Here is a 25,911-nt window from a genome sequence, read left to right as displayed (position 1 = left end):
TTTTTTTTTTCTTGCAATAAGACAAATATGTATGCCCCTATGTACTTGGGTAGAAGATATTGCAGCAATCAGCATCAACAAGAAACAATGAAAATCACTTAAGTGAGACGGACTTTGTTCGGTTAGAAGCTTTGACTACCCATAAAAAAAAGTCAAACTTTTACGGTCTTTAACTTTTCGCTGTAAATATCAGATTTTTGATACATTATTACTATTAGCACGCAAACGCTTTGGTTTTGTTGTTGCTTTGCATATATACATTATGCATTTATGCTAAATTGCTCTTGAAATGCAAATAAATACAGGCAGCTGATTCGCTCTTTGGCGAGAAAAATATTGTGTAGAATGCAAAATAGTTTAAAATTTGAGTAATTCTAAAGTGTCTGAAAATATGAAGCTGTGGAGAATAATTAGAAATATCTTATAATTAAATAAATTTTTCTCGTGAATTTGTTTTGTTCTTATGAGTTTATCTACTTTTGCTCGCTGTCGTGTTGGCTTTTGCCTGCATGAGAGCAAAAAGATTTGCGATTTTTTCGCATGCAATCATTCATAACAGGGTGACTCAGTTATCGATTGAAAATAAGATAACTGGCTAAAGCCATTCTGAAGCGTTGCTAGTTATGATAAAAGTAATTGAAGGAAATTGTAGGGAAAGAAAATTCTGCCGTTCTACATTAGAATTTCAATTGAAAAAATGCAATTTTTATAATTTTAAGTAATACCTAATATTTTTCATATGCATTTATTTCCAGCCAATATGCATTTACGTACATACATACATTCTAAATAAAAGAGGATCATGATATATTCGAAATTTTACATATATGGTGAAATGTAGAAAATTAAAAAATGTTACAAAGTAAAAGACAATTAAAAAAATTTAAAAACTTCAAGATCATGATCTATAGGAAGTTTTACATGAAAAATATTGAATTTGAAAAAATCAAAAATTTTACAAATTAAAAGATTTTAAAAAAATTTAAGAATTACAAAAAATGAGAAAATACAATTTCTCAGAGCTCAAGAAGTTTAAAGAAGTTTAATTTTAAAATCAAAACTAAATTGTAAAATTCTAAAATTATATTTTAAAGTTTTAAATAAAAAAATTTAATAAAGCAATTACACAAAAAACAAATTTAAGTGATTTTTAGTTTTATTTTAGTTTGATGAGAAAATATGATAATCTCCAGAATAGCGGCTATATCTTCTATAAATTTCAATAGGTGCTGTTTTCCTCATGATATTTTAAGTAAAACTGGCATCAAGTTCAAATACAATTATAACTTTTTGTTCTAAAAAAATGAAAAAAAATAGTTCTTAAGTAGTGTTAAAAAGTGGAAATTCGTAAAACAAAAGAAAAAAACTAAAAAATTAGCTTTTGGAAAATCTAGCACTGCCCAATTTCAAAATAAAGCATTAACCCTTTTTTAATTTTTTGTTGAATTTTTTTTTTTACCCATGGGAAAGTGAGTTTTGTTTATGCGACTACAGGAAAGTTAAATGGAAAGTAAAAAGACATTTATTATCAAATTTAACTTAATCCTAAAACCCTACAGTTAGTTGTTAAATTTTTTTTTTGCATTAACAACGAGAGCACGAGCTCAAGTCCTTTCAGATTTTTGTGGTGTACGCCATTTAAGGGTTAATCACTTCTAACATAGACGTGGCAAAATTGCATATTTCAGTGCACTTATTTCAACGCTGCTGCTACAAAAATTTCCCTACTTTGTGTGACAAAACCTTTTTTTCAGGTAAGTAAATTTCTTGGTTTCGAGTTGCAGCAACAACAAAACTAAAAACCTATGAGTTTTTTTCTGAGTATGCAACTGCAAATGTGTATCTACACGCGATTAGAATACTACTATGAGACGGTCTTAACTCAAAAAATAGTATTTTTCCGCAGACGCATTCAAAGTTTTCAAAAGATGAAATAAATATTGTGTTTTTTTACACGGAAATTTTTGCACAATATGAAACGTGATACAACAAGTAATTCTGCATATTTTGCTCGAAAATTTCATTTTTTGAGTTACGACAGTTTTTTAGTTAATGTGCGATATGCACGTAGCTACTGATCCTTCATTCGCACGCACTTTTATCTGAGTTGCATTTTTTCTAAAAATTTGCGATGCAATACCCGAATTACCCTCTCAACAATACAATAAATAATTAAATAGTAAAAATCAACAATTTTGCCGTTTTATACGCTACGCTACCAAACAAAAATTACTTTTCGAATTAATTTTTTTTTTAAGTAACTTACTTTTGCATTGGGTACCATCACATAGCATGGACTGTCTTGTCCCTTCTGCCAAATTTCGTATAGCCAATTTTCAGGTTGACGCATCGACATTGTGCCCATCATTTTTTTCTCGGTGTCGCGCGTGTTGCTGGTTTTAATTTCTCTCACCAAAGTTTATAGTTATTTGTGTTTTTTTCTATCTCAACAGCGCACTTTAACGCTTAACACTTTAATTTTTATTTTTTGATTGCCTTTATTTGGGCGTGTGTGATATGTGTGTTTGTGTGTTGAGTCGCTATGTTACGCTTTTTAATGAGCGAGCGATAGTGTCAGTTTTGAAATTATATAACAATATCACAGCTTTTACAATTTTTTTCTTACTAAAGCGTAAGAAACGACACGTTGGCTGCTGATTTTTCGACGGAAAAAAGTCTCTTCTTTTAGCAATGATTTTTGCTGCAAAGTTATGCTTGAATTTTTGCTTAATCTCTTTAAAATTTTTTGTGCTTATTTGCTTTTGTTTTTAGATTCTATATTTTTTTCGTACAAAAGGCACACAGTCTTTTTTATTAGCTTCTCTATTAGTGTAATTTTAATTTCTAGCTTTTTTTGTTAAAATTTTTACTGGCTGTTATCTATTTTATCAGCAGTTCTTTTTTGGCGTGTTGTTGGTTTTACAAAAGTTCAGCAATAACTGAATTTCAATTCAATGTTCAATACAAATTGTATCTCTTTTCAGCCACTCGGCTGTCTGGGCACGCAATCTTTTTCACTAAAACACATGATTTCAATAGCGAGTTGGACTTTCGAGCGAGTTATAAAAATCGCACGATTGCCCGAGCTTTTGCGGCACTTTTTGTGTGTATTGGTGAGCGAAGTTAAGCTTTTTTGAGTATAAAAATGTTCACTTTGAGTATTTCTATCGATTTTGCTGAGCTGGAAGTTGGCTTTCATGCGCAAAATGTAAAAATGTGACTTAAAACTGTACTTGGAAATTGTGGAAAACCCTTTTCTAGTATTTAAGTAAGCGTTTTTTTTTTGGAATTAATATAATTCACAAATTCAGTCTTTTTGAACATAGGCAATATTTTACTTTTAAAAAATGTGCTCTTATTTTCATCAATTTGTATCTATTTTTGAAAAGATTTCACTTTTTGTTGTTGCTGTGGCAGCTTAATTTTTGTATAGCTTTGTATAAGTTGTTTTCGGTAACAAGTTTATATGGCGACTCAACGTCTGCCGGTTAATGTCGACACCTTTATACTCGTATCATACGGCATACACCCAGTCAACCGACTCAAAGTTCACACTCAATCATTCATTCGGTTGGTGGTAGCTGGCTGGCTTGGTGCTGCGCAAGTTTGCCGCAGTAATTTGAGTGTTTCGTTTTAGCTCAAATTTCTATTGTCACCGACCGCAACATGTGAACAACGAATGTTGTTACACCACTGAGCGAGTGGCCGGTCTGAACGGGCGAGACAAACATGCGAGATACAGACCCGCAGATACTTTGTGCATACAGGTAATGCAGTCATTTTTGTATCTACGTATCTACAATCGATTTTTGTGTGGTGGTGGTGTTTGTGAGAGTTCGGCATAAAAGATTCACTCAAATGAATAACTTGCCTTGAGTGTGTGTTGGGCGAGTAGATAACCCGCAATTGAGTGAGTCGCATACATAGGCAACGGCCACCACACTCACTCAAATCGAGCAGAAATGGGGTACATACATACAGAATGGAATAAATAAAAAAAGTATCTGCAAATATTTGATGTGCGTCTAAAAAGTTGATTAAGCGTAGTATGTGTTGTTTGTTACTTTCTGGTAATTAGTTATTATGGTTTTTTATGTACACATGGCGAAGCTTTTGTTTTGATAATGTGAACATTTTTTAGCAACAAAAAAAAAGGTAAATAAGGAAGAATGGGATCTCTTTGCGATAACTTTATAAAGCTACAATGAAAACATATACTATCAGAAAGTAATGCAAAAAATTTGATATGAGAAGAGTATTGGGAGAAATTAAAAACGCTGACAAATACAAATTTGATAAAACAAAATAAAATTACGCCAAATATTTTGTTAAATGAATTTTTACTTAAATATTTTAGATCCTTTGATTTTGCTGGTGCTGTCAAACCATTCGAAATATTTAAACATATCAAAAAAATTATACAGTCAGTCAATAAAGTTTAGGTACAGCGAATTTTTTAGAATATGAGCAACTATTTTTTAAATATTTTAGTTTACGCTAATTTTGTATAAAAATATGGTTAATTCCACAACAAAAACCCCAAAAATCAGAGTTCCAAGCCTTGTGCCAAATTAAAGAAAATTCTGCAAATTTTCATCCAAATATTGCACTTCTTATTTACACTCTTTAAGCTAAGAATCCAGCTCCTTAGAAAACGGTCAAGAAAAAATTGACATTATTTCGTGTGTGTCCAAGGATTTTTGACATCTGATATTTCACAGACTGCTCTACTCACCCTTTCTTCACGAAATAATGGAACGGGCATATATTTCTGTTGAAAATATGGATTACCTTGGAAAACCGTAGTAGAAAGCATTGCAAACTTCTTAGGAGCTCCGTACTGTCTTAAGGAAATTTGACACGAGAGAATTTTTCGCCATTTCTTCGCCGCTTTTTATATGGAGTTTTGGCTTTTCTTGAGAGCTGGATACTAAGCTTAACACCAGATTGTAACTGTTAGTCAAAATCGCTGATCTGCGCTGGTGTTTTTCGACAGTTTTGAAAAAATATAAGAAATTTATGGATTTTCGAAAATTGACGATTGAATTTTATGAAATAACGAAATCCATAAAAGAAGGCAAACGGGGATTTAAAATACATATATGCATATATATATATAAACTGACGTCACTACAGATCTTTCATTCATTTTCACAGCAATTTTAATTAAAATAATAAATACATACACATATCCTTTGTTTTGATTTACAATACATATAAATTTTACTGCTCATTCTACAAACACTGTTTATCTACTTTTTAAAAAGATACAATCATGATATTTTACGTCATCATTGCTCTGTAGACAAAGACGAGTGAATGCAATTAAATAGCAAAAAAAAAAACAAAAAAAAACATTTAGAAGATATAAAATAGCAATAAAAGCGATGCTATTATAAATCACTATAATGACAGTTAAATACTAGTTGTATACTCGTACGTGCTTCCAAACATACATACATACATACATATGTATGCTTCTGGCAGCCATAAAGCAAAACGAAGTCGTCCCGGGCAAATTACCTGAAAGAATACATATGTATGTACATAAACGCACTAACAACAAATGGCGCTTAAAATCACCTATTACGAAATAATTATGGCGTCATAAGTAATGAAGTTAAAGTGATGACGAAGCTAACGAAAAATGCCGAAGCAGATTTTAAAGCCACAACGATGAGGTAATCACCTCGAGTGTTGGCTAAATTCAACGCAAAAAGAGTTTTATAAAGACAAGTTATACATACAAGCAGCGCTAACGCTAGAAAAGAAACAGTCTTCAGTAAATAATAAATACGAAAAAGTCGTGAAAATCTCGAGAGTATTGAAATGTTTACTCTACTGACTGTGTGACTTCAACTCTTTGCGCAAGTTAGTATTTCCATTGAACTTTGAAAAGTATGAATGAAAGTTCTTCTTACATATTTATACGGGCATATGTTATGTCATACATATATTTGTAGTATGCCTACTTACTTACACACACTTCGATATGTTTGCTTAACTATTAATTTCTTCAGTTCATTGTTCCTTCGAGATACGCATATTATTGATTGAGTATTTTTTGGCTTATGTTTCTATGAGCCTTTTTCACGCAATCGTATCTACAACAGCAAATATGCCAAAATGTTTATCTTTAAATACATATGTATGTATGTATATTTGTACATGTTGCTTTTCTTTTGCGACGCAAAAGTTTTATGACACACTAATTTTTCTTTGCACCCATTGAGGGTGGCGCACAGTGTGTCGGCAACTTATAAACTGTGGTTAAAAATCCAATTTTGTTAAAATTTTTTATACGGCGAAATATGAAATGAGGCTAATAAATACCGGTAAACTTACTGCCTACACTCAAGTGGGCGAACGCATAAAAGTGGTCCGATTCTGATGAAATTTAGTCTGCACATGTTTTTTACCACAAAAAGTATAGATTTAAAAAATTATGAAGATCGAACAAAAAAACGCCTATCGTCCATTCCAAATCTGCCTTTGAAGCATAGATACATACAGCGACCCAAAGAAGTAGCTTTGATTTTGTTGTTTCGGTTTTCAAATTGTTGTTCATGCCAAATTTTTTTCATTAATTTTATTTTAAATATAGCTCGTTATACAACAAAAATTATGTGAATCACAGTTTCAAACTTTGGAGAAAATTAGGGAAAATTCAGCTAATATTCATCAAAATTTCAAACTATTATAATTCGAAGTTTTGCAAAAAATTCAAGTGTGCAATTTCAATTTAAATAAAAATAAAGTGCAGCTCCGCTGATTTTTAATAATTTTTTTTTTGCAAACGGTGTTGAGCATTTTTTTCCATACCAAAAAAAAAATCGTTATACACTTAGGAAAAAATCAGCTGAATATATTTCTCCTTAACAAATGATTTTGTAAGTATAAATAATTGTGGTAACTATCACCAAATAATGCCGCTTAAAACTTGCAATTTATTGTACTATAATTTAACAGGCTATGAAACTGCATATGCAAACATTTTCTAAAAATTCAGATTAAAAAGTTCCTAATTTTGATGAAAATTTGTTGAATTTTTCTAAGCTATGTATAAAAATTTAAAATTTGATTTATATAGTTTGGGCTAAAGTATAAACCAAATTTTTATAAAAAAAATAACAAAAAAATTTTAACTTTAAAAACCTTGCAAATGTTTAACAAATATCACCATGAACTCAGTTTTGCCCTATAGTGTATATAAAAAAAAAATTATCAAAAAAAAAAATACTATAAAAAACAATTCAAATATTAAAAAAAATTATAATGAAAGATAAATGCAATGTACTTTTGAGAGTCACTGTATATATTATTGAAATAATTTTGCATATTCTACTCCAAATAAACCACTAAAAAGCTCTTGCCATGCAGAATTTTGATACTTTCTAAGCAAATTTGCGAAATAGCAAACGGTATTTTATTCAAATGAAGGACAGGCTAACATTTAACCATATAGCCTTTTTTTGTTAAAACATTCTGTTAATACTTATATAAAATTTGCTCGTAATTCTTCTGGAGTCATCTGAGTAGGTATAAGTCATAGTTGTACACGGTAGTTGACGCTTGAGTAGAGATAAGTATGTATTGAAAAATAGGTATTAGGTAATAGCCCGATTTGGAAATTGAAATTAAAGTTGATATTTCTGAAACAAATTGATCCGATAGGTGACACTGGAATCATGATATTTAGCAAAGCCATAGTTGAGGTCCTATTAGACTAATTTTCGAAAAATATGTTGGCTATATAAGGCGAAATATTCTCAAGAAAAATTAAGTCGCGGTTTCATTTGTTGAAGAAAACTTAAAGCAGTACGTTCACACCTGTTATAATACGAAATATGCAATTTTAAGAGACCAGTGGCTCGTTCACGACTGTCATGATTCGAGCCCAAATTTCTCTCAATATACGGAAATGTGTTCGGTATATCGAGAAGAAAAGTATTAACGCCCAATTTCGGGTTTCATTAGAGGGTGTATGACTTTTAATAAATATTTATGAGCATAAAGTTTTCATGATGACGTTTAGGATGAGGTGTTCAGACCAACTTGGTCATATCATATTTACATTGTACTAAATGCTTTTGTACTGTTCTAAAGTCCTTTTGAAATACCAATCATTTTATTTGGAGATTGGAAAACATAGACATAGAAATAAATATGGCTACTTAAGCGGGTATTTAAATCGGAAAGTCGTCTTCACTGTACACTGAGAAAAGAGTGAGCTAAATATATTACGTTAACGTAACTAAACTCTTTGCGGTCGGGTTTTGGTCCTACGTACAGGTAACTTTTGGGCTTTACAAAAACCACAAACTCCACAAAATCGGCTTCATAAACAATTTGCAACTTGAAGGCTCGCCCTCTATATGTTATTGAAATAATGCTAACAAATAAAAATATTTTATTAGATTTATTTCACTAATCTATCAGCTATCAATGTCACGATGTAGTAAATGTTGTATGTTGATCATTTTCGCCGCACTCGCGACACTGTGAGGCGTTTTAGCACACTCCATGCTTTTTATTATGTATCTTTTTTGGTGCTCCTATTTAGTTAGCTGCATGTAACATGCGATTTTTCGTAATTACGCATTTCGAGTTTTCAAGTTCAACGGTGATAAAGGTACAATAAGAAAAGGACACAAAAATCGATGGAACGGAAAAAAAGTTCGGTCACAGCTAGTCGAACATTGAACCGAGAATAGTAAAGTGAAATCATCGCAGTAATGAGTCATAAAAAATCACGTATGTGTGTCACCTCTGCCTACGGCGTTTCTTCAGAAAATTTGTAGTGTGCGAAAAATAATAGCAATTTTGCAAATTATTCGAAACTGCACACATAAAAAAGGTAAGAGCTGATTTTTGCAAGCTGCCTTTTGAAAATTTGCGCAAAATAAATTTTAGTGCATGGAAATTTGTGTAAGCATGGAGATAGGTCAAATAATAAAATGTTAAGTACACATATCGTTATCTATTAAATGTAGATAACTGTAATTGAATTATAAAAAAGGCACAAAGAAAATAAGCCTGTTTGGTCATAAAAATTTATGTGAGTTGTATAGATAACGTTCGACAAATTATTTACAAAGCCCGTCATGGGTGTTAAAGTCAATTAAAAACATTTGCTTTGGAAAAAAGTAAAAAAAAACAAATGCAAAACAAAATATATAAGTAATGCAAAAAGAAGTCTCCCTCACCTTGAATATTATCAACAAAGAAACGACTTTTACGTAGACAAGAATATTCCATTAAGTTTTCTATAAGCTGATATTTTTCGAACTATTTCTAAACAAAATGAAAAGCTTTGTATTAATAAGTTTATGAAAGTCTTATAATTAGCCCAATTCTGAATACTCCCGAGGTGTTTTGTTTGACACTTTTTTGACAGCTCAACTCCGCAAATTTAAATAAAAAATCCTCGGAGAATTTTTATTCATGATAGGAGGAAAGGGAAAAGAGAGCAAACTCCCAGGGAGTTTCTGTTCAGAATCGGCCTCAATATGAATGGCAAAGGAAATGAGTTTAAAAATGTTTTTTTTTTTTTCAAAATATTTTGAAGAGAGTTGCCACCTGTTTAAAAGTCAACTTGAATTTTATTTAACAAAGATTTATTTCGCAAAAATTTCTGAACATGGTTGCCACCCTCTAAAGCTGCATCACGTAAATATTTTTAGAAAAGATTGCCACCTGTTTAAAAGTATCTAAAATTTAATTTAAGCAAGAAGTGTAACGAAATATTACAATTTGAATGTTTAATGAAAGAACTTGATGAAAGCTACAATACGAAATTATTTTAAAGCGCTTTTCGTCTAATTAAAAGCCGAATTGGCTTTAATAAATAAGTTAAACAAAATATTACAGTGTTGATGTAAAATGAAACAGGCTTAAGAATGATTTATTTCGAAAATATCTCTGAAAAGAGTTGCCATCTGCTTAAAAGTAAAATTCAATTTGATAAGGTATTAGAAGATGGTTATAAAACGAAATATGTTTTAGAAAGTTTTTTCTGACAGCATTTTTAACGAGGGTTGCCACCTGTTTTAAAGTTAAATTCAGCTTAATAAGTTAATACTATAAATAGAGTATTGCAATAGGCGTGCCAAACGTATGAGGCTTTAATTCGAGAATAGTTTTGAAGAGGGTGGTGGGAAAATAGGTTTTCTTCTTACTAGGAAAGTTGAACAGTTCTCAATCTACTTTTGCTCCAAACATATTCCAATAGTGCTATTCTGAATGAAAATGCAAAAACATTGCAACTCTCCAAAGTCTCCAAACTTTTTATTTTTAATCGAAAATGCCATGTTTTTACAAATTAACGAAATTTCAGCGAAGAGATATGATTTCATTTAAACTTTATTAGTTGATTGTTAAATTTGCCAGCATTCATTGGTTTTTCACTTTATTTCATTTGGAAGTAAAACTTTTTTAGTCAAAAATATCGAGGTTACCCTACAAGATATCTGCCTGTCACATGACCAGTCATCTAGCTGGGAGATCTGCAGCCTTTTGCGATCTTATTTTACATCAGAATTCAAGGGTTATCTAAAAAATCTGACCATTATTTTGTGCATATGCGATTTTTCATTTTTGCATGCCTTTTTATGGTCTCTGTTTTACTGCCTTAAAATTGTAGGGAAATTTATTTATGTGTTTTCGTTTTTATTTGAGTGTATTGAGAATCGTTCAGTCTAAAGCGTCCTTCTCTTGTAGGGTTAGCATCTCTACAAAGTCTCCAAACACTTAGAAGTACCAAATAAAACTCTGTTCTGCTCAAAAATCATTGGGAATACACTAAATAAAAAATAAATAAAATTAAAAATAAAGCACTTTAGCGCAATTTTCTTTCAAATGGAATGGCATTCCCTCTTGCTTGAAAAACACAAAATCGTACAAATCGTACTTAGTAAACCGGAAATTGTAAGACATTCTTATCTACTTAACCTTTCAGCGGATTTCCTTGGGGCAGAAAACAGCGTCCCACCCCTAACTATCGCGGCATTGTTTTGAATGTCATGCAATTTTTCACACCTCAGAAAAGAGTGCACAGGTATTTTCATATTTTTTTGCGCTTCAATGAAGTACAATACAGCGATACAGTGCTGTTTAACGCAGACAGATAGTGGGTGCATCACTTGCAACAAGGAAGAAGAACTGTGTAAATACACATGTACGTTCACACGTATTTAGTAAAAATCAGTATGCATAATGTGTAAATACAAAATAATGGGCATAATTACTTTGAAAAATATGACACAATGAAGGAAGAAAAACATCCGTATTTACATAGACACGCACAGAAACAAACAAGCAAAATGTATTATGAACCTAAGGTATACAAACACACAGACCACAGAGGGCGACAAACAGGCGCATTACAGACACACACACACACAAACAAGACATACATATCAATCAAATATGAGCAAAGTAAAATGTAGTACATACATACTATACTTAAACGATGCACAAATATGCAAAATCAAATGCGGCAGAAACATTATAAAAATTAAATGCTAAATGACAAATGAATTTAAAAGCATCTACTGCAACAAATTACTCGCAGAAGTGCAGCTTGCATGCAATATACATTTTGATTATTAAATGTAAGTATGTAATTGCAAATATCTGAAAAATTGCCGTTTATTTAGAGTGCTCAGAGGGAGCCGCCGCCGAGGCTGCGCAACGGCGTTGATAATGACAAGGAAAAATCGCTTTTAATTGTTTGAAAAAAAAAACAACTCAAGCAAAATGGTGTTTGAACTTTGTGCAAAAAAGCTGAGTTTGTAGTATTTGAATAAACTACATTATTAGAATAAATTAAATGCAGCAAACTGCAATTAAATGAGTTGCATATAAGCAATTTAATCGGTAAGTAGCTGTCACACTATGTTACAAAATCGATATTTTTTTTTGTCATACAATGCAACTTGATATCGATAATTAATAAATTAATAATTATTAGATCGATATCGATATAAATAAATCGTTAACAGTATCTCGATGATATGGATAGATATATTGAAAATTAAACTGATAAATACGTCGAAAATTGGACTGAAAAGTGTATATCATCCATTAACGGCATTGATATTCTTGAATATTTTTACAGCGCAATTCTGGCTAAGATAGTAAAAAGGCTTTCGTAAGACAAATGCCAGACAGTTTGCAAGATAGTACGAAAGACTTTTGTTATTCTAGCACGAAAATCGTATGCTAAATTTCCACGTTGCATTAAAAGGAAAAAATTGTAATGACAAAGTTGGGCATTAAAAAATATTCGTGTCATTACGTAAGAAATTTTACTTCATTTCCACCTGGCATTTTTTAAATGCCTCCAATTTTTTGTCATTTTAATGCCTAGTGGAAATCCGGCATTAGAACAAAAGCTATTCTCTTTCTTAATTTCATTTTTTTTTTAATTTTTAGATGTTATTTTTTTAAAGAATATTATTTTTTTTATTAATTTTAATTTTTAGGAACTTATTTTATTTTCATTTTCTTTTATTATTATTTAAAAAATAAATATCTTTAATTTCTTTTAATTTAGGAACTTATTTTATTTATAATTTTTTTAAATTTAATTTGATTTTCTTTTGTTAATTTCATTTTCTTTAATTTTTAGATTCTATTATTTTGATAAGGAAAATATACTTATTTTTTAGTGCATTTAATTTTTAGGGTCTTATTTAATTTTTGACCTTTCTAGCTCTCCAAAGTTATGCTGTTAATTTTCCATATACATATATACATATGTAATTTCGTTTATCAATTTAATTTTTTATTTGCAATCTCTACAAAGTCTCCAAAGAGCAACAAGAACGCCATAAAGCAAATCTTTGGAGAGTTTGGAGAGATTTCTCATTTGTAAATCTCTCCAAACTCTCCAAAGGTTTGCTTTTAACACAAAACAAAAATGTTCAAATGCATTCGTTTGTAGATATACTACGAGCGTAATATGAGGGATTGTTTTTGCACCGCTTTTAACTGTCATTTCATATCTAGGTGGGATGTTTTTGAGGCAAATTGATAATTAGCTCCACTTCCTCTCTTTTTGGTGCCTTAAAAGGCAAAATAAAAAATAAAAAATCTTGTAAGACTCGAAAATGACATTTTTCGGACTTTTTTTGCGAAAAGTTGCTGCTAAGTCCATTTTTTCTAAAAAATTATATTTGGATATCTTAGGTGACGAATTTAGTACTGGTTCGAAACGATAAGAAGTAATTTTTAGCAAAAAAAAAAAACCGACTTCAACTCTCATATAAAAAAAAAAATATATATGTATATATCTCATGATCCACTGATCGGATCTTAACCACATTAGTATGGGACCACCTCTGAGACACTACCATTACGATGCAAAAATTTATTTTTTTATCGAAATCGGTTGACGTGGTCCAAAGTTATGCGGTAACATACATTTCAAAAAAAATAAATAAATAAAAATAAAATAAAAAAATATTCCGACGAACTGATAACCTCCTCCTTTTTTGGAAGTCGGTTAAAAAAAGAGATGCACCGAGGAGCGTGCTTACTTTAAATAGATGTTTCTTTGGCGTTTTTTCGTTCATATACGCTTTCATTCTGCACTTCACAGATGCTTTTTCTCATAGTTTGGTAATACAAAACTAAAATTTGTTTTCACATTTTAACATTCTGGGACCATCTGGAATCTAACCAATAGCAGCAAACAGCTCTGCACTCAGCTACAGCAAAAGGTATAAATAAATACGTGTTTTCAAATGCTCAGTTTAATTTACATTAATTCAAACAAATTTGATTTCAAATTGAGAACACATTTATTTGAAAATAATTAAAAATCACTAAAATGAGAACACCAAAAAGACTCTGTTAGAAAAATTATGATATTTTTTTTTGTCAGTCGATTTTAGAACTGGTTCCGAACTATAAAAAGTGTAATGCAGCGGAGGTCGAATTCAACTTTTTACTACCTCGCCGTGTTAAATTCAACAGTTGTTTGCATGCAAAAGAGATTTATTGCGGTCCAGTAGTGGGTCTAAACGTACTAGAAGCGCACCAGTTGAAAACTAGAGATTTTCCCCACAGGCTATGTACTTAAGTATGTATGTATATGTACTTGCATTTGGATTGAGCATACCAGAAATGACGAAATGTCATCTGACAGGCGCTTATTATGTGATTAAAATGTCTAAGCATGCAATGGGTTGTATGTAGGTGAAGTGAGTGACCAATGCATATTGCAATATGCAAAACACAAAACAGAGAAAAACATAATATTTTGTTACTGAAAAAAAAAGAACAATAATGCATACAAATATTTGTTTACAAACAAAAGTTACGATAGAAAAAAATATTAAACTATAAATTCGCACATAGAAATTTTAATAAATAAATAAATAAAAGCTGCAGCAAAAAAATTCCGATTATTGCGTAGTGTTGGTCAGTATTTCAATTAATATTTGCTTTTTGTTGTTTTTTTTTTAGCTACAGTATTTACATATGTATGTATGTATGCATGTACAATAATAAGATTGGAGCAAAAAAAAAGGGGTGTCGTCATCGACTATTCCAAAGTCACACACAACCCTAACACAATTATTACTTCGAATATTTGCAAACTATTCAGCAAAACACAAATAAGGAACTGAAATAACTCAAAACATAATCAAAACAAAACAATAAAGGGGGTAAAAAAAAGTAAAGCAAAAATAAAAACAAAAATCAAAACAGAATTAAAAGGGGTGGAGGTGGAGGAAGCGAAAAGGTAAGTGCGAGGAATGCAAAATGAAAATAAATGCAAAGCAATAGGGCACACAGGCGAAGGAATGGAAAATTACAGCAGATTTTCAGTCACCAGCAGAGACAAACGATAGAATACTACAATAAATACTAGTGTGTAGGCACTTAGACTGAAGGGGAGAAGACGCAGGGAGGATGACATTGCGAAGTGTCGAGTATAGCGCAAGCAAAATGGTTCTGAGTGTAACAACATGAAGTGTTGTGTGTAATGTATAGAAATTTATTTCACGCAGACGCCACATGTTCTGGGTAGATTACATGCGGCAACCGGCATACAAATACAACAGAAAAAGCCGTAACAAACACACGGATACTTTAGATATAACAAAAAAACACCACATAGTTGACTGAATAGCTTTATAGTCGTAGGACATACATACATATAAGATGTGGTTGAAAGGCTCGTCCGTGTTTAGCTTCCGCCTCTTTATCAGGCCGGTGAAGTGTCGCTAAGATTACTCATTTTGAACGTTATTATGAATATAGAAACAAGTATGTATGTACATACATTAGACCGTATCGGAGAAAAAGTTCGCCGAGTCTAAAGGGAAGGCAATTTCGAAAAAAAATATACAGGCACAAGACCTTTTTTGAAGATTTCTCCACTAAAAAACCCTCATATTTGCCACTAAATAGATGGGAGTGACGCGAATGATGTGTGTTTTTAGCAGTTTTCATTTAAAATATCTATTACTTTCGTTACAAATATTTAAAGATATTTAGTAAATCGCAACGATTTCAAATCGTACGATTTGCAGAACAGGTCTGATATTTTTTAATATTTTTCATCACATCTTCCGATGTCCTTGTCTCGAGGCGAACATTTTTTTTGTTCCAAAGTCGAGCTTTTTAATAAGATTTCTTAGAAAGACTTTGAGTATGAAGTTTTTTATCTCATTCAATTCTAATCAATAACTAAGTGTAAGTTTCAAATGGCTTAAAATTACCGTTAATTTTTAAGATTTTTTTTGTTGAAGATGTTACGGTTTTCTTCCATACAAAAATAAATTGTATGGAAACAAATGCGAAAACAAAAAATTCTAACAAATCTACAGAAAGTTTAGCCATTTCAATTCTACACTTTTTTATACTAGAATCGAATGTTTTTAGCCCATCTCATCGCATACTCAAAATCTTTCTAAGGAACCTATTTAAACAGCTCGGTGCCAGCGAGAAATGTAAAAAGGCGATTCCTAAGTTTGGCAAACATTTTTTTTTCGAAATTGGATTGCAAAATTAGTTTACTCAGGCGTGTACTGCGAATTTATTTTTGTTTGCCTGTAAGGTGGTAGGTCTAATGTATTATGTATATGTGTATACATATGAATGTATGTATGTATGAATGTACGATGAAAATTGACGGCCTCCCACTGCTAATGCGCAATGAGGCATAGGAATATGGGAAAATATATGTAGTAAACACGCAAATACGCATTATTATAACGAAAAAAGTGTAAAAACAAATAAAAAACATCGCCAACATTGTTTGTAAACAAAGTCTTAAAAAGGCTTAAGTATGCAATCGACTGAAAAAGAAAAAACCAAAAAAAAAGAGGTTGAAGTACAAACCAATAAATAGTTTTCGCAAAAACCAAAAAAAAAATACCCTGCAGACGCAAGCTTTTTCAATTTTTCAATGCCATCAATTTGACGAAGTATCTACTACAATTTGTTTACCGTCCGAGTGTTGCCTGCTCGTTGAAAAGGCATGGAAAGTTTTCTGGGCATTCAAAAGAATTATCAAAATTTACAGCCATCACCACAACCAGCAGGCAGTGAAATCATTGAAAGTAAAGAAGTTGGCTTGTTCGAAGAGGCCTATATGGTTAAGTGAGTTACATATGTATGCACATTCATATATGGACTGGGTCTTCTCAACTGTTGCTTGCTTTGAGAGCAAATATTTAATGCATCACGTTGCTTCAGTGCCAAGTAAACGAGTCAGTGGAAAATTACTAGTGTTAGCCGGCGACGACGATACTGGCGCGGCAGCGTTGGGTGGTGGTGTTGGGAATAGAGCAACACAGCCCCAGAGATAATTATATTAGTAAGTGCGCTGTAAATGCGCATTTTGTGTTGACTTACTTGGCAGACAACTACTTAGCTTGGCTAAAAAGGCAAATAGGCAAACACTTTTATTGTGAGGGCGATTTATTTGTTTGTTAAGTGTAAGCTTTTGAATAGTACATACATACATATATACATACATACATACATACATACATACATACATACATACGTATTATTATATTGTGTGCAGATTCACTAAGCACTTTATTCGTAGCCGTCGTGGCAGGAAAATTTCATTATTTAATGGTTAATGCGAAACTAATTTATTTCCGCTAGCCGCTTTCGATTTTTGCACCTTTCCTGTGAGTTAATTCTGTATTCATTTATCAATAACTATACCTCTAGAACTAAGTCTCAGATAGACTTTCGAAATCATATTTTCATACACCAGACTCATTACTGATTTTCAAAAAGGAATTCTTCTAGCCAACTATTTGTGAGAAAGCGCTTTGGAAAGTCATAGGCATTCTCGACTTCCATACAAAATTTTGCGCCATTTATTTGACTGGAAGTGAAGCTATGGCGTCTTAATAGGATAGGATGATTGTGTCATGGGTAGGGATGGCAAAAATAATAAAATAATCAATTAATTATTCATATGATCAGCCTCATATAATCATTATTCATATAGTCAGCCTCATTGCGAGAGTCGTGTCGAATGCAAGTCGTTTTTCGAGAGTCGAATCGTATTGAAAATTTCAAGTCACTGCCTAAAATTTCGACTCGACTAGTGTATTAAAACGCAAAAACTTGGAAGCACTGCATAATTTACGACGATTTTCGTCGTTTACTTATCTCAACACGACAGTAAACAATGCCAATGTTGCCGAGACGTACAATTTAGCCTAATTTACGACTTACGCAATCAGTCTGAATAATTGCAATTATTGACAAATAATCGATTAATCGAATTTTTAAAGGCATTTTTTTACAGTGAGTATTCACAAAAAAATTTTTCCATAAAAAATGTCTAATACTCTTGTTAATTAGCTTTAAATAAAACAAAACGAGTATTTTTAGCGCCGATAATTATTTATTATTTAACCATTTTTGCAAAAACAAAACTTTTTATACCTGTTTTTTTTTTGTTAAGCGGTTGCGTTTCTCAGTGGCTGTAGTACCAGCTTTTGTAAAAATGCGCTTAGCAGGCACCGAGATAGCAACTAAATGTCAATATTTTTATCGAAAGTCCGGAAAGTTTTGGGTAAACAGTTTTCATTCCCTCAAGGTTGACCGACTTGCCTACATACGACTCATTTACAAACCAACTTCTAGCCGGCAAATTAATGAGTGTGTAGGGCCTTTAACGTTGCCACACTTAAGGACCCGTCAGATAGAAATTCTTTTCTTCGTCACATGCTTTTGACTGACATCTAATTTAACTGTATGATTTTGTATAGAAGACGCCACATTGGCAACGCATGCATTGCCGCAACTGACAAAATTCGCCCAACTCTCTACTTTTGACGCATGCATATGCGGCAAAACAACGAATTCAAACCAGATGATTTTTGACCAATTAAATTGAACCGTTTTGTTTGCGGCAACGTTTTCATTGTGCCGTCTCGTCATATTCTGTGCGTTTTGTCAGTCAAAAGCAACCCTGTGACTCGGAAAAGATGTTCTATCTGGCGTGACCTTTAGTTTAGTAAAGTAGAGTAAAGTAGTAAATGTGCTACGATTTTGCTGAAAATTGTAAGGTGGAGTACTTTTGCCTAAGATTGAATCCGATTTCAATGAAATTCGATTTGTAACTTAGATTATATAGGAACCTGTCAGTGTGAAGCGTTCAGTCTATGGAAGATTGGCGGCATGGACGCAAGCGGACACAGTTGAAATTTGTCTTGCTACTAGTTAAAATTGTACAAAGTAAGCAGCTACCTATACTCTCCAGAAAAACACTAAAAATGTACAATATCACAGCAATGTATTTAACTCTGTAAGGACCTGATATGGAAGATGAAGACAAATGCAGTTCCAATCGATCCTTCAATACCGTTTCTGAGCTGGTGAAATGCGTATTAAAATTCCTACGTAAAAATTCTAAACATACAACACCGACTTCTTGTGTCTTTTAATAATTTCTAGAGAAGTTTTTCTCAGGAAAAAATCCTTAAAACCTGTTAGTAGAGTCGACTCAACCACTTAGTTTGATATTTCCAGACATTTCGAAATTAGAACTTTCGGCCACTCTCAGACCACTGTGCGTCGTGGGGTAAATAAGAGACCACGAAGCGAGTTAACTTGACAACTTGGCTATCGTGCGGCCCGTTATGTAAATTAATATATATGTATGTACATAAATACATGTATGCACGTAATTTATTATCATTAGGGTGGCACACTCTTAGTAAAAAGAAAACCCTAATCTCTAGACAATATGCTTCAAATATAAGATTCAATTTTTTTCGACACCGAAACGAATCACCAACTTTTATATAAGGTGTTCGAAAAGTTGGCTCTATTCACATGCTAGCCACTGTTTTTCTGCATTTATTTTGTAAATTTTCCGCTGCAAAAGAAACATGCATTTAAATATATATGTATGTAAGATGGTATGTATGCATTTGTTTTCAAACATACTATAAATTTCTGCAAGAAGATTTAAACTAGTTGCTTCTGTTATTTTATTTTATATTCATGGTTGTGTTTTGGGTGCTAAAAATGTAACCGCATTTATGTTAGATACGTGAAATTTGCAAACTAAAATTATCTACACATAAAATAATTTATTTTATTTACATCATTCGATTAAGGGAAGGTATGCAGTTTACAGTGTAAATAAACAAATTAAACAAGGTCATTTTCGAAAATATTTATAAAAATCTTTTAACTAAAATTTCTAGAAAATCATTGGTTATAAATTGGCTGAATCGCAATTCTGACGAGTCTTACCGTTACTGCAATTTTTTGGTGTCGCAAACTTTCTGCTAATTTGGCACCTATGCTGGGATCATTTAAGAATGTGAACTGCGGCAAATCAGTTTTCTTCTTTTTTTCAAATGATTCATTAACAAACTCAAAAATTCCTTCCACATTTATTCGGCATAGCTGAATGGGGTTCAATAGTATGTATGTATGTACATGCGAATGGCGCCACAGAAAGTAAATTAGGAACGGCGCCACATTTGTAGCAGACTCAAAATTTTTTGTATAAATATGTACATTAGATGGCATCACTCACGATACAAAAAAAAAAATCGGTAATGTGTTTCCATTGTAATTATAAAATCCATTATATTTTAAGACATCCACCAAAATATTTCGGAAAAAATATTAAGATTTACGTGAGCTGTACCGACTTGAAAATACCTCCAAAAATGGAGTTTTTCATGAATAAAAATAGTTTCTTAAAGATGACAAACCGGTTTAAGCTTAAAAAATTGGCATGAAAACATTTTAAAAAAATTTTGAACGGAATCGTAATAATGAGATTTTTGATGCTGTTTTTTAACTGTTAACTGTTTTCAAGGATTGGTATAAGAAAAACTTGAATAACTGTACCTAAACTCTTTCGATTTAGACTTGTGAGGTGCCAATGGAAAGGTGAAAAGATTTTTAAATATTTTGATGCGGATTTTTTAAGCTTAATCTGTTTTGTCATCTGAGGAGACTTTTTTCAAAAAGTTCTTTAAGAACTCACGTTACTCTTAATATGTTTCCGAAATATTTTGGCGAACGTCTTAAAATATAATAAACTTTTTTTGCTGATGCAGTCTAATGTACATACATACATACCTAGCTAATCATACTAGTATAACTAGGGGAAAAAGTAATTATCACGCCCTGCAGGTGTGATAAGTAAACAAAATACACGATACAAAAAAAAAAAAAAAAAAAATACTTTTAACCACAGACAGACAGTTAAAAATGTATTTCAGCAATATGATTGATTAACGAGGAAGCGTGGCATGGCACGTTTTGGCAAACATTTTTCGTCCAGCAAAAAAAAAAAAAAAAAAAAAATTTTGCCAATTTGTATTGGTTGAGGAATTGCGTTTTTCAATGATATTTACTAGATGCAAGATGAGCGTCTTTTCTTTTCCATTGAACGTGAACGACACATGTGTTCCTACAATGATAAATGTCGTGTTGGGCGAACAAATTTTACATTGCGGCTAAAAAGTCGTTTGTTTGCCGTTAATTAATATACTTTTTAACTACATACACAAGCACACACACTTATATAAGTACATATATACATATGTATAATATTAAGGTATAGATGTGAAATTGCGATGAGTTATTCAAAACCAATTGTGTGGGTGGGTATGAAGATTAATGATTACAAGTTGTCATCTTGAAAGCCTACAGCTGTGTATCTCTATGAGCGGGCGTATGTATATAAAAAAGAAAAAAAAATTGCAAAGTAAAATGTATTTTTAACAAGCCTGAAATCGTTTACTTTTTTAGAAAATAATTTGAATTAAATTGTAAATTTTCTTAATGCATATGTACACATGCATGTAAGTACGTACTTAGTTCGAGAGAGAATCCCAATTAGGTAACAACATCCATACACGTGTACACCGTACCAAGTTACAACAAAAACAAAAAAAGAACGCCGTCTAAAATACTATGGTGAGGCAAATTGGAAAAAAATATTTTTTTGTTTGTTTGACCGAACCTAGGGATCGCCTTTACGGCGAACTGTTTTTTGAACGACTTAAAAAAGGAGGAGGTAATCAATTCGTCGGATTTTTTTTTTGTATTTTTTTATGTTTAAGACGTCTAGGTCCATGGTAGGAAAGAGCCGGAGATGCGCACCAAAAATACTGAGATGGATCTATTCGACGATAGTATGACCCATAATAGCCTATGGAGCCATCATTTGGTCCGATGGAACTATACAACTTGGAACAATCAAAGCGCTCTTCAAGATTACAAAGGCTGGCATGTGTATGCATAACCGGGGCCATGAGAACTTGTTCAATCGCATCCTTAGAAGTGCCTTTAGATCTGACCACTATTGAATATTCTGACAAAGAAGTACCCTGTAATGGCAATACTGAGAGATACCTAGCAGGCATCCGAGGTTCAGCTTTACGAAGAGGTTGAAAACGGATCTGAGTAATGAGAAGAGCTGGACAGACATATCCGAGACATATCGGATACACCAAAACATGATAACCTGGTACACTGACGGCTCATTGACTGAAGAGGGTACCAGGGTAGGTGTAGTGAAAATATATGTCCATTTTTCGGGCCGAAGTATAGGCGATAGCAGGATGGGCGGACTTCAATATCAAGTGAAACTACCGGAATCAGAACATGGCAATATCGACCGACAGCCAAGCGGTTCTCAAGGCCCTCAAATCTCAACAGGTAGCATCCAAACTGGTGATGGGGTGCCTTAATAAGTTGAATACTCTTGGTTTGACCAATCCAGTATGGGTTCTCTGGATTCATTATTATATTGGCATTACAGGAGACTAGATCTCCGATAAAGTGGGGAAGAAAAGAGCATCAACCCCTTTCATCGGCTTAGAGCTCTTCTGTGGCATAGGAAAAAGGAGTATTCTCTGCCCTCACCCAGTTAGAAGGAGAGCCTCAAAGAAATCGATACTGGTATAATCTACCAGCTCTAGAGCAGTCCGAAAAACCTTTCAGGAACATATAACCAAAAATGCTTCAAGGAATGTGTGAGCTTATCCAAGAATAACTTAAGAATTATTGCAGCAATCCTGACAGGCATTGCAGGCTGAACTATCACTTGATTAAACTGGGAATTTACTCGTAGGCATGGTACAGGTTTTGTAGAACAGTTATTGAGGCTGCACAACACATCTTAGAAAGGCGTTCTGCACTGATACACAAACGCTAACTAACGGTATTTCCAAATTTTTATAAGAATATTGAAGCGGGTTATTTTTTTTTTTTTGCTTAAAAATTACTTATTTCTGGTGCGGTATAGTTTACATATGTACAAATCGTCGCTACTATGTCAAACTATCGAATATGCCAAAATGCTTTTTCATTTACGATACCTTTATATGCTAGGATGGAGAAGTACTAGAAGTACGAAGCTTTATATGCTAGGACGGAGAAGTACTAGAGAGAGTATGTGCCTGGCAAAGGGCTCTTTGCGATTTGGATCTCTGCCAATGCACCGAGACGTGTCTGGATTCTTCAAAGCACATGCGCGAACGTAAAAAAAAGCTTTACAAGGTAACTCTGGCTAAGACAGTAAACAATATTTCGTAATAGCCCTGACAGACATATGGTTTATATACTATACTAGCATTCTATACTACATGTTTGTCGTTGTAAACCACAATTATACCATCGTACAAAGTAGTTTGAAGCTGGTTCCTATACTACGAAACTGAACGTGGTATAAAGCGAGTATACCATGAAACACAGCCAGAGAGTAAAACAAATTTCACCAAAAATGTGTGGTGAAAACAAACAGAGACAGTGAACTGATAGCATGTATGTATGCGATGTGTGTCTCAACGAAATAGTATCAAAATCCATAGTATGCATACCATGGTGTACAAACCACATGTCTGTCAGGGCTATAAGACAAATGAAAGACAGGTGGCAATATAGTTCGAAAGGCTTTTGTTATTCTAGCACAAGTCTTAGAAAAAAAAGCTCTCCTCTCATTCACCATTCGTGGTGAAAAGCTATTTTGAGAGAAAGCGCTTGTATTCACTTGCACTCGCTTCGCTCAGCTGCATTGGCCAAGTGAGCAAAGTACAGGCGTACGATTAAAAGATCCGAGTTCGAGTCTCGGGCAGCGGATTTATTCTTATTTAAGTTTGTTTTCTTTGTTTTTAGAAAAATATAAATTTTTTAATTGCTTTTAATTTTTATAAGTTTATTTTGTACATTTTTTGGTTTTTAATTAACCGACTTCCAAAAAAGGAGGAGGTTATCAGTTCGTCGGAATATTTTGTTTTATGTATGTATGTTATCGCGTAACTTTTTACCACGTCAATCGATTTCGATAATTCTGTTTGCATCAAAAAGGTAGAGTCTCAGAGATGGTCCCATACTAATCTGGTTTAGATCCGATCATTGGATCATGAAATATATATGTATATATATTTATATGAGAATTGAAGTGTTTTTTTTTCTAAAAATTATTTGTTTATTTTTTCTCCTTTCTTAATTTAATTTACTTCAATGTTTAGATGTTATTCTTTTGAAAAGAAGAATATTTTTTAATATTTCTAAACTTATTTTATTTCTTCTATTTTAAAATATTATTTTTTCTTCATTTAATTTAATTTTCTTTGTTTTAAATTTAATTTTCATCTAAGTTTTAGATTTTGTTTTGAAAAGAAAACTATAGATATATATTTTTTTTTAAATTTTCATGTACCTACTATTTTCTTCTTTTTTGATTGAATTATTTTCTTTTTCTAATTTAATTTTTAGATGCTATTGTTTAAAAGGAAAAAAATATTTTCTGTTTTAATTTCGTTTAGTTTTTAAAAATATTTTTATTTATATTAGCTTTATTTTCATTTTCTTTTTTTTCACGAGCGCACAGCGAAAAATGCAAAAACTACGATATTTCAGTAAATATTGGATCTAAATTGTTGAAAATTGGTATGTAAAGTAAAATTTTGATACAAAAAAATATCATTATGAAATTTTGGAAAAGGGGCCTGACCCCGCTCACTTATGAGGAAATACTGTATCTCGGTAGCCGCTTCACCCATCCTTACCAAACTCGGTACGAGCCTTGCTTAGGATCCAATTAAGAAATATGTTGAAAATCTTTGAAATCGGGCAATAGCCACGCCCACCTCCCATTTAACGGTAATTTACAGAAACACGAAAACTGCATTAAATTAGCAACTACTGAAGCTAATTGACTCAAAACCGATTATTGCAATAACCACTGAGCAGAAAATTAGATTATTATAAATATTTGGTTTTGGGCGTAGCGCCGCCCACTTATGACCCTAAATGTGTATCTCGGTAACTGATTTATCAATTTCTACCAAACTCGGTGCATTTAATAATCTTGGTACGGAAAAGCAAAGCTATAAAAAGCTCGGTTTCGCCCGAACTTATACTTCTGTACTTGTTCTTTTTTAATTTAGTTTTCTTTTACTTGGTAGTTGTTATTATTTCAAAAAGAACAAAATATATATTTTTCTAATTTAATTTAGTTTTTTAAAAACTTATTGCTAGAAGGCAAACAGCCTAACGCTAGACCTTCTCATTAGAAAATCTTTCAATTAGCCTTTAGACAGTAAAGGTCTTTTAAGATAGCTTCCAGAATTGACAATTGTTTTACGAAAGACTTTTGTTAGTCGCATGCTTCTTTGCGACTTACCACGAGCGACTAGTCGCTTTTCTGATTGATCACATTTTTTTAGGTATATTGGCAGGTATGGGTACTGCTAAATGAACTGTTTGCATTTTGAACTACATACTTACATGTCTAAAGGCTATTCTTTAATAAGTTACTTGTAATAAAATTACAGCTTTTTTGAGCTAAAAATGTACTCGACTTGAATAAATTGAAAAAATATGCACATTGACGCCCATAAATTAGAAAAAAATTGGATTTGAAGTGATTTTCCACTGCAATTCCAAAGTGACATTTAGTAAAAAGGGGGCCTGTTTAAGCATATGAACTATAAGGGTTAATTAGCTGTAAGTTTCCATGTGCATAATTGAATATACACACTTCGAGTTTTTACTTGTAAAGCGGTAACACATTAAATATTCTCAAATATGCGTGTTTGCGCGAAGACAGAACAAATAAATTGTTTTGCATGGTTTTGAGTATAAAGCGTAAGTAAACAAGTAAGAAAGCCTAAGTTCGGGCAGAGCCGAAAATTAAATACCCGGCGCACGTATTAAATATATGTTTTTCGCCTTACCGAAAGCTACGGCTATATGGTAAGCCGGGGCGTATCAATTTTGAGTAAATTAGAGTCCTTAGATTTCGAAATTTTGAAGTTTCAAGCAGTTCTGACATTTACCGTTATATGAGAAGCGGCCGTTATTTTAGTCCGATTTCAATAATTTTCAACGGTTTGCTTATATGTGGCAAGCACAATAACCACACCGAGTTTGGTACAAATT

At 32.4% G+C, this 25,911-nt stretch overlaps 2 protein-coding genes across 2 annotated transcripts in view; both read right to left on the bottom strand.

Moving 5' to 3' along the window:
• The window catches only part of LOC118740610 (protein bunched, class 1/class 3/D/E isoforms-like), a 60,006-nt gene extending 56,482 nt beyond the window's left edge, over nt 1–3,524 (bottom strand). Inside the window, exon 1 of the mRNA XM_036472213.1 lies at nt 2,267–3,524. Within this exon, the coding sequence (XP_036328106.1) occupies nt 2,267–2,368 (102 nt within the window). The 5' untranslated portion in view covers nt 2,369–3,524. The remainder of the gene's footprint in view (nt 1–2,266) is intronic.
• The window catches only part of LOC118740617 (solute carrier organic anion transporter family member 74D), an 833,870-nt gene that overhangs the window by 260,865 nt on the left and 547,094 nt on the right, over nt 1–25,911 (bottom strand).

The sequence above is a fragment of the Rhagoletis pomonella genome, unplaced genomic scaffold, assembly GCF_013731165.1.
Source record: "Rhagoletis pomonella isolate Grant_MI unplaced genomic scaffold, Rhpom_1.0 Rhpom_scaffold_00006, whole genome shotgun sequence".
Classification (NCBI taxonomy): Eukaryota; Metazoa; Arthropoda; class Insecta; order Diptera; family Tephritidae; genus Rhagoletis; species Rhagoletis pomonella.
The sequence above is the reverse complement of the archived record's forward strand: the minus strand, read 5'-3'. Positions and strand labels throughout refer to the sequence as shown.